A 10,340-nucleotide genomic window follows, 5' to 3' on the forward strand; every position below is an offset into this window, starting at 1 on the left:
AACATATTTACGACTGTAGATTAATGCGTTGTTTCCTTGTTGACAGTTTATGGGTGCTTTTGTTGTCCTATATATTTGTGTCTCATCACAGTCCTTGCTATCTATTATAGAATTAAATTGAAAATATTTTACACTTGATCCTTCATAAATGATAATGTGAATAAACATTTGTTCAACATTTTTATTTGGTTGTAGTCGGAATCGTACAATGAACTCACGACCGAAGAAGTGGGATTTTTAAATATATTCATAATGTAACATTTTTCAACGTGTGGATTTATCATATCGTTCTCCTGCAATTGGATCTGTTAGTGAGGATCTATATATCAGTCAGTGAATGACGACAAAGACGATAAATATGGAATGATCAAACACGTTCTGTTTATTGATTGATGTGGGAAGTACAAATTTGAGATTGAAAATACTAATAGCACATATTTACAATGCTAATTAAAAGGGAGAACTGTTACTGACCAGACATTGGCTGATGTTGTTAAACAATTGTCTTTATAAGCTTTTCTAGTCTAATGAAAGGTTGTTCAACACACGAGATGAGGATCAGGGCCAATGTTGTTGCCGTCACCAGGATGGACACATAGAACAGCCACTGGAAAGAACCCAAAATGTTTTTACAGTTCATAAGGTTTCTGAACACATTTGGTCAGAGAGTTATCCTGGTCGTCAAGCTATCCACATTGATACAATGGATTAAGGGTATGATTGGTGGTTCCCGCCGTGATATCACTGTAATATTGCTAAAAGTGGCGCCAAACCAGACTCATTCATGTCAAACATATTTAAATGTCTAAACATTGTTATGTCGAAGAGAAACAGTCACTTACCTGCCTACACTGGAAGAAACAAACAATTGCAAAAATCAACAAAAAAGGTTAGCACTTGAACGCCTTACAATTGAAAACACGCAAAGCAATGCAGGCTTACTCCATTTAGAAAGTACTCCATCCACCAGTAATTACACTATATGTAGTGCCCACCAATGGAACGTACCAAATTCAGAGATGAAAGAAACAGAGGGCTACGGGTTTCGCCAAGGACGACAATGATGACGAGAGGATGGAGAAGATATATTCCATATGTGATCCGACACAGAGGAAGAAAGAAGTTCCAAGAAAGGAACTTATCAATATATCCTGAAATAATATGACAAAAGGACATGATTACAAATGACGCCGAAGATTAACGTATGTTGCAGTCACTCGTTATAGGAATTCTCAACCACAAAACAACACCTGGTACAGCAGCTGAAATTCTAAATCAGTTGATGACGTGCCTAATCCTTTTGGAATTCTTATGCAAGCAGAAGAAACGTATAACAAGTGTTGTGGGAATGAAGATTGCCTCAGAAGGATGAAGATTTGCAATGAGCCAAAAGACCTTTCTTCCTACATCGTTAATTAAAGCAGCTGTCGTATATATTTAAGTGTTCCAACCGTACCTCCTTGTCCGATGCAGCAAGCAAATATTACCCAGGCTACAGCAAGACCCCAGGCAGGGCGGGCTAGCGCCTCGTACAGGGCTCTCTGTCGTGCAGTCCAGTCACTACCTCCTGCTCGGTTTTCCAGGTACGTCACATACACCACGAAGGTCATGATGCACATCGAAGTCAACCACCCAAGTAGAAGTGGCATCTGGAACAAATTACTTACTATTCAAAAGTAACAACATCGATATCACATCGCATAGCAAGACCCCTTCCATTAGTATAAGAAAATTTGAAAGGAAAAGAAAAAAAAGAGGAACGTTTACAGCATAATACGAACAAAGACTACTTAATTCCTCGTCCTAGCAAAATATACATGAAATATCAGTGCATTTAAGATGGGTGAACAGAAGAGTCTAAGAAGGTTAAAACCTTGAGAGAAACAAAATCGGTGTGTTGGTTGTTTAGCACTGCACTCAGCAATATTCCATCTATATGGCGTGGACCTGTGGACAAGCCATCCCAGTGACCAGCATCACAAGCATCGATCTACGCAATTGGGATAGGGTGACTGATCCCGTTAATCGACTCTTACGTGTATGGATTTTTACAGATAATATTTAGTGGTCTTCAGGGTCCAGTATTACTATATGAACACGAGTTATCTCCCCTAACGTGGAAAGGTGTAGAGTTGCATCATGCTCATTGCGTTACCTTTCTAAGGTACACCCGTCTCCCCACTTTGTTTAAGATATAACCCAGCATCATCCCAATGGCAAATACTCCCACCCGGCAGTACGGCTTGGCGTAAACATCCGAGAAGTAGCCATGGTCCATTCTGAAATTAAGCGGGACGTTCTGTTAGGGAATGAATACAAACGTAGCTTGTAACATTACATGTATCCGCCAAATGGACTCAATCATTCCGAACTTAAATCTAATGACAATACAATCATATATGTGGTATTCGTATTAAAAAATTCAAAAAACATAATGAATGTAACATCAGTAGCGTCTTCAGGTATGCGTTGTCACGGACAGTGGTAAGAGATAGAGGTCCCTCCTAAGTATTGCCCCAGGATGGTTCTATGTAAGGTGTAAGTAATCCTAACAATAGCTCTCGTTTCTTTACATTGAGAATGTGCTCACCGTAGCATGTTTCCGTTGATCTTGTTATTTAGTATACCAACAGATACAACCTGAGTGATGACGAGAAGCACGAGAAGGGTGAAACCAAGGGGAGGTAATCTGAAAAGATATAAACTGGTATGAACTTTCAAACACATAAACTAGCATGGAGTTCCAAATAGTAGGTTGAAATTGTTTGTCAACGCAAAACACTGGTTTAATGTTGTCAGACTCCATGCAATGTAACTATTACACCATAATATTGCTAGCAATTTTGTTCTTGTAGCAAATTTTGTGGTGAGTAATACGTTTCTATCTGTAGTGTTTTGGGGACCATGAGTTCTTTTCCATAACATGCGTCAATGCGAACTTTCCTACCAAAGAAGTTTATCTGATATATGTACTACGCACTATATAAGGCAGTAAACTACGTTCGAAACGACAACATTTGTAACAAACTATTGGATACAAGGAAATGTTTTTGTCCCGTATACTTGCTGTATATATTTATCGAAATGCTTACAATGAGCCATGATCATAGGGTGATATAATTAGCAAGCCCTTAGAGTTTGTATGACCTTAGTCACTGCCATAACATAGTTTGTACCTTTCGGGTAAAGAAGGCTATGTACGTGTCAAACAACTGACTTTCTTTCCATGAAGATCGGCAGACCATGAACAAGTTGGGTAACAGAAGTTCTTACCTGACAAGAGGTATCAATATGACCGGGGATATGAGATAGAACTGGAAGTCGTTGACCAAATAATATGTCCAGCTCATACACTGCAATAAAGGAAAAAAGAAAACAACACGTCTATTCTGGTTTGTAGCTGAACGAACAATATTATCAAGGCCCCAAAATCAAATAACAGATGTTTGTCGGTTAACGGACAAACAAAAACGAACAAACGCTTAAGCAAATGAAACAGAAGCAGATGGTGAACAAAGACTACTAACAAGGTAAACAGACCTATTTTCTCACCATTTCATCTGCTTTGTAGAAGTTGCTGAAGAAGAAGACGTTGGCCCACCAGTGGTCCTTGCACTGGCTGATGGCGGTAGTGGCATACTGCCAGCGAGGTCCGATCCCCATGTAGGGCAGGAGGTTGGTGAAGATCATCACTACAACCAGGTAACACGGCCATATTCTAAACAAGATGGTCATCTTTGATGAACAAAAATGGAAGATTCCAAATCGTTCTATATTTCAGTTTGGCACATTTTGTACACATATCCGTATAAACAATCTCCAAAATGTGTATCCTTATTCCATCCATTCCAGAACTGATTCACATTTATGAGGTATGTTTGGCAGGAATGACCTTTCGCACAATTGCATGAAAAGAAAGTCTTTAAATATGCATGATCCCTGACGGTATTGCTATTGTGATCAAATTGATATACATGAACAACTGAAAGACCAGAAAGCAAAATATGCATTTCAACAAGACGAATGTAAAAGTCAACGGAATAATGAAGAAATGGTGCCCGTGTGAGAACGGTTGACATTGCGTTTTGACGTAAGCTCACATGCTCGTTTGGGAGAGCTAAATAACATAATTCTTTCAGACATTGTGTCGTATACCGCCGAGATAAACTAATGGCACTTCAGTGTACGTCACCGTCCTTCCATTTAAGGAACGATTTTGAAAGTGAATCATATTATATGTTGCAGGGGATCACACGTATTACGACCATACTGCTCGAAGAGTGAGTGAGTGAGTTTAGTTTTACACCACACTAACACTAAAGCCATTCTAGCTATGGCGGCGGTCTCTAAAAACGTGAGCCTGAACCAGACACTCCAGTATCTAGCAGTTCGAGCATCGATCTATGCAATCAGGATACGATGACATGTGTCAGTGCGCCTGACCACCCGATCCCATTAGTCGCCCCTTTCTACAGGCATGGGATACTGAAGGTCAATTCTAACCCTTGTCTTCACGAGTTTGGTAGAAGAATAAATTAAATTTCATTACCTGATGACGCGATGAAGATAAAAGAGAATAATGAACTTTGATGTGACTTTGAATTTCTCCCCTGCAGCAGTCTTCTTTTCAATTCCTCTGATAAAAGTGTAGGACAGCAATGTGCCGCTATGAGAACAATAACAAAGCGTATCTAAGTGGGACAAAACGTGGCTATTTTGTGTTAAAGTCAAAATTGACAGTAGGAATCTCCACTAGATCAGATGTCAAGATGTTATATTAATTGTTGTTTTTGGTACTTGCTGCTTCGGTTGCATAATCTCAGTAAGTTTTGAAAGCTTTTGCAAAGCAATTTATATGACATTTCGTGGACACGTATTGTTGTACCATCACCTGAGTATAAAGAAAGTGTCGGCAGCGAAGGTGCAGTTGATAACGGCCTGGAACCAGAAACTCTGTGCTAATTCCACTCCAGTTACACTGTTTTCTGAAGACAAAGAAACTGTGCTATTTATACTCCCTTATGGGCCAGCTGTGACGTCTTCTATAGGTTGGGATTTTGTAGAATGTGAATAGAACAACCAAACTGAAATCACTAAATTACTCCATGGAAAAGTAATGGTGATTTGTGAATAATTTCATTCGAGATCGATGAACTAAGTGACGTTCTTGTGTATCCTAAAAATCGTTAGATCGTTATCCATGATGCCAGAAGAAACACATTACCACAAATGTAACAAATGAACAAGAGTTAAAGTACAGATGTTGATAAACGGCATCAGCACCCCTCGTTGGAACCGACAAAACTGAGCGTCAGTTGGTTTCCTTGTGAGACTCATAGAAACATATGTAAAGCCTGACAACGATTTCAATAGTTTCCACCGAATTTCATACAGCACCTTTTCTAAATTTCACACAATTTCACAACCTTACCAACACTGTCAGGAGCTTTATGGATGAAGCTGATGCAGTTGCCCATGACAATCCAGGAGATGGAGAGGAAGCGCACTCCACTGAGACAGAACAAAAGGTTTGTGTTTCCCTCTCCTAGCACCGAGGTGACGTTGGTGGGGAAGGAGAAGCACAGCAGAACATCCGTGATAACACCACCTGAACCAAAAACTTGTACTTCAGAGTTGGATGAACTTATCAAAGCAGTGAGATTATAAGTGACACCATGTGGTTTAACATTGACGATACTTACCTAATTTCCGCCTACCCGCCTTTAATTGTGCTTCTTCTGCCTGGGCATTTTGCTTTCGCCCAAGGTGCTCCGTCCTGATTGACGTTGACGTTACAGGCAGTTCGTCGACATACTGAAGCTGGTTCTTCTGAAAAACGTAATGTTTAGAAGGTTTAATCATTTATACTTTAGTCCACGTTTAAATGGTGTGTCTGGTACTCCCGAGTGATGATCGATGGGATCTGATGAATATATATTTCTTAAAATATTTAGTGAAAGATTCCATGTTTAGTCAAAATGTAATTTTCACACACTTCGTTTTCAGTGAAAATAGCAGTAACTTTGGGGTTTTTTTTTGCATTTATCTGTCATTTTTGTCCCTTGTTTGAGAACGTACATGGCCCTCTTCTCTGCTGGTCACGTGTGTCGCCTCTCCTTCTGTGAAGCATGTTTCAGTCACGTTAGTCGACAGCTCTCCAATATCAGGCTGACCTACAGTGGAAGGCGAGTCTGAAGAAACACTATCAAGTCGATAGTGGTTGCTTTCCCGTTTTGAGTGGGTGCTACCCCAGCGTGAGAAGCGAATGCTGTTGCGACGAGCCATCGAGAAGACGCCTCCCCTGCTGCTGAAGAATCCGACAAGGGTCGTTGTCGTAGCCTCTCCTTTTGGTGTTGTCAGTTTTACAATGAGTGTTACCATGCTTCCTAGGAATGCTAAAATTGCTATTGAGACCAGAACGCATCTGAAATGATGAAAGTGGTTGTATTTCACTGTGATCTTTCGTTAGTCGTGGAATGGGTGCGCCTGTGTAAGACCAAATCTCACAACGAAGTGATTACAACTGCATATCTAAGGGTGTGGACCCAATGTAATATTGTGTTGTTGAATGATATGATAGTTATTAATATACTGCTAGACACATATTAGATGATCCTGCGCACTAAACGCATTTGTGACAAGAGAGGCGGTACAACGAATTGGGCGAGTACACTTGGCAGCTACAGGTAGCTTGACGATTATGCACGTGCAATACATGCTAACCGTGACATGAAATCAACACCGCTACTGATTAACACCCGTTTCGCTACTGTGTAACTGTGCTCTAACAATTCATGTGTGAAACGCACGGGGAAAATGAACTTCTAGATATTTATCGGACAACCTGTCTCCCTCTTGTTTCAAGTGGATCGTTCTGTAGGGCGTTCCCAAGTATGCAAATTGGGGTCATTTGTCAGGTCGTGGATCATCTTATATGTGTTTACCAGTAGTAAAAAAATCTATACGTTTATTCTTAATGTTTGACTTCTCAACAAGCTGTCACAACGATGTGCGACGTCTACACCGTCAGGTCGCCAGTGTTGTTTATCAGAAGATGCATTTGTCTATAAATTGTGAATAGCTGACTAACATGTTGGGCGGGGATACGATCACCTTGTATAGTCTCACAATATACTCACACAGAGAATATGGCCGCAGCGTCGTCAACAAGTTTCAAGTTCTCGAGACATGTGATTCTGACCAAACTGATGTTGGTTTGTGACTGGTTTTTATCTGAAACAAAATACTTAACACACGTACTGTGACTCACAGTATACAACGTATCATACTATGAAATTCCGTTTATAGCCTCCACTCGGGATTTCTGTTCGGAACATCTTCAAGTGATTATAGAGATAACTTAATGTTTCTGTATCATTCGTTCGATAACCACGCAATTGGAGGATAGCACCTCCAAATGAAGTAGACTGCCAAAACGTATCACACAGAAAAGTCTGTGAAGACCTACATGTGTTGATGATGGTGGTGAGATCGTCCTCCAGACAGCCAGAAGGGATGCAGATGTCCAGCGTCAGGTGCGGCAGGTGCACGAGAAAAGGCAGGTGCTGCAGGAAACACTGCCATTATGGATAATGTCATCATATGCTATGGATGTCCTGGTAACTGGTCATTGTATTATGATGGGGGTCATATGTGTGTGGTGGTCTTATTATTTACCATGTGTAGGGATTATGTCACAGCTTGAACATCATAACTACATTCATAGCTATAATCTCACTCACTCATTCACTCTGTGTGTCAGGCTATTTGCAATATGATTCTATTTATTAAGACGACTCTGTTGTTATCTGGCGTTTAGTAGCTTTGGTGAAAGTGTTCAATCCTACATTGTATTATGATAAATAGACACTGTCGCCGTGACACACAGGTTACGACGACGTAACATCAGAATGAATATGAGAACCCTTCTTGAAACTGCAACCCATAAAATAATCTCTGTAGCATGAGCAATTATAACTCATGTATATCATATACTAGCACGTGAAGTGAGCGTGTGTTTCGCGTTTTATCCCTCTCTTTCCTTCAGCCAAAGTAATATCAGGGATGGGAGGTATACGGTGGGGAGGGAAGTTTGCTTTGCACGGGTAATCACCTGATCACCTATATAGTCCTCCAGCCATCCCGGGGAATCAAACGAAGCCGAGCAGTATTGCGCCTGTATCTCCTTCATGACGTCACTTCCTGTGCCATGTGAAGTCAATGAGTGTCGAACGTTTATACATTGGTCGTAGTTTCCATACCACGTGACTGATCCCTTCATTAGTCCAGGGCCCTGCTTTCCAGTCGCATCATACACTACAAGTTAGAGGTAACTATGAATTAATATGTATGAATGGATTACAGAAAATAACATCAGGTGCCCGATAGACGGTCAGGAAGGACCAATGACAGAAGCTGACAACTGAGAATTCGTATGGCTATAACACGTTCTCGTTTCCACCATGCAGTTTTCAACACTATGTACTATATGTAATGTCTGGAAAGGAATTTCAATGTTGACGAGGGCGAGTTACGACTGCTCATAGCATATCTGTCAAATTATGTGCATGGACACCGTTACTACATATATGACAAATACAGCTGACCTATATAGTGTTTTAAGAAACGATTCCTAATATCTTAGTGCTCAGGTGCTCTACCTGATTTTCTAAATAAGCATCAGAGTTAGCCTGCAGCAGTCAGTCACGCCATCCAATTTAAGAGCGTTAATTTAATCATGTAAAGTTTCACTCGCGTCAAAGAAAACATGAACGGCCTTTCACTCGCACGTGATACTGTCCCCCTTGCAGTGAACAGTACAGTATCGATTCTTTGTGGGTTATGGTCACCGTCATATATAAAATACGTGTTCTTGGGGGGATGAAAGATAGTTTAACTAAATGCATTCAAAGCCTGTACTAACTGTTTGTCTATTCGTCTTAACAGCATACACAGCATTGACAGACACTTAACACTTAGAGCATACTAGGTTTACATGTATGAAATAGAGTGTGTGGCGTGTTTGCCCAGCTTCAGTTCACCTGCAATAACGTACCAAGACTATTTATGTAATCGCTCGAAACTGCAATTAAAACATGAAGATTATTCTACAATGTACAGTGCCAAGACAGAATAAAATCTGTCGATCACATGATAAGATACCTCATAAATAATTTCTCATAACAACTCTTATGCAAGAAAATACGAATAAACGATATTTCAGCTTGTATTTTCACTATATATCGCTTAAGATGACAATACATCATGATCTTTACTAAAACAATGTCTGAGATATTGTAAATTGATTCTATTGCGGTTACGTTAAGTTTACTACCTTTCGTAGAAACAAAATATATGATGTCACAAACGTTAAGCTGAAGAGATACTGCGCGGGTTCACTAACTTCCATAGCATACAACTTACTGTTAATGGCCCAGTCCTTCCGAAGTTGAAGGTCGACGGCATAGTGGTGAAGTTCCACCCTGCAGTCGTCACTGACGTTGTAGCTATTGATGTCTATACCAGCCTGAATGATTCCCGGCAATACATGAGGGAAGAAGACAGGTAAAATCTCCAAGTGACTCGACCTTGAACTTGTCCTCCCTTTGAGGTTATCATGGTGAAGACCTTTTTGTGGGTCAAGGTCAGTGTGACCTGTCATTGTTACACTGCCTGTTGTATGCCTCTGTGACAGGTGAACTGGTGAACTGGTGAACATATCATCAAGAGTGGTCTCAGTGGCAACGTCCAAAGACGTCGTCTCAGTTGACAGCGGTCTCGTCACGTCCGTTGTGTGACATGACGTAGAACTAATCAGTAACATCCACACTAACACTGTTTTCATGATGACGTGAAATCACGTTCACGCGCCGTTCACAGCACGTATTAATCCAACATATGAAATCAGAAACTCTGTTGCAGAATGCAGCTACTCTGAAAGACAGAGCAAAGAGCTATATCCACTTTGAGGTCAAATTCCATATCCTTTCATTTCAAATAATTATTAAGGGCCTAATTATACACTAACACAAAATGAGGCACAGGATCATTCTTCGTCTACCTTGCAATGTACGTAGCAGCGTCACCACGCACATGTGCACATGGCCAGCATGTATGTATATCTTAAGCAAGAAATGTATATTTACACAACGCAATACAACTTAAAAGTATTGATCTAGTCGCCGAAAGTGAGTCGGGATAGGCGTTGTCCAGTAAGTTGAGATAACACTGAGGTGATGGGTTCGGATCCGTGTTAATCGTTGTTTGGTCTACGACTTTGCTGCCGACGTATTTGGTGATGCCATATGGCCAACACTGACAGTCATTCTCATTTTCTTGTT

At 40.6% G+C, this 10,340-nt stretch overlaps 1 protein-coding gene across 1 annotated transcript; it reads right to left on the bottom strand.

The window, feature by feature from the left end:
• Positions 1-359: 359 nt before the first annotated feature.
• On the bottom strand, positions 360-10,071 carry LOC137297710 (O-acyltransferase like protein-like). The gene is made up of 16 exons (XM_067829636.1): positions 9,424-10,071; positions 8,114-8,316; positions 7,469-7,565; positions 7,140-7,233; positions 6,079-6,424; positions 5,703-5,829; positions 5,432-5,608; positions 4,892-4,985; positions 4,550-4,666; positions 3,553-3,718; positions 3,274-3,353; positions 2,591-2,689; positions 2,156-2,279; positions 1,457-1,649; positions 1,009-1,151; positions 360-607 (listed from the first exon to the last, which is right to left on the bottom strand). Exons 1-16 carry the CDS (start codon positions 9,842-9,844, stop codon positions 494-496), a joined length of 2,595 nt encoding a protein of 864 aa, XP_067685737.1. The 5' UTR covers positions 9,845-10,071; the 3' UTR covers positions 360-493.
• Between the last annotated feature and the right edge of the window lie 269 nt (positions 10,072-10,340).

This window comes from Haliotis asinina, chromosome 10, assembly GCF_037392515.1.
Source record: "Haliotis asinina isolate JCU_RB_2024 chromosome 10, JCU_Hal_asi_v2, whole genome shotgun sequence".
In the NCBI taxonomy this organism is placed as follows: domain Eukaryota; kingdom Metazoa; phylum Mollusca; class Gastropoda; order Lepetellida; family Haliotidae; genus Haliotis; species Haliotis asinina.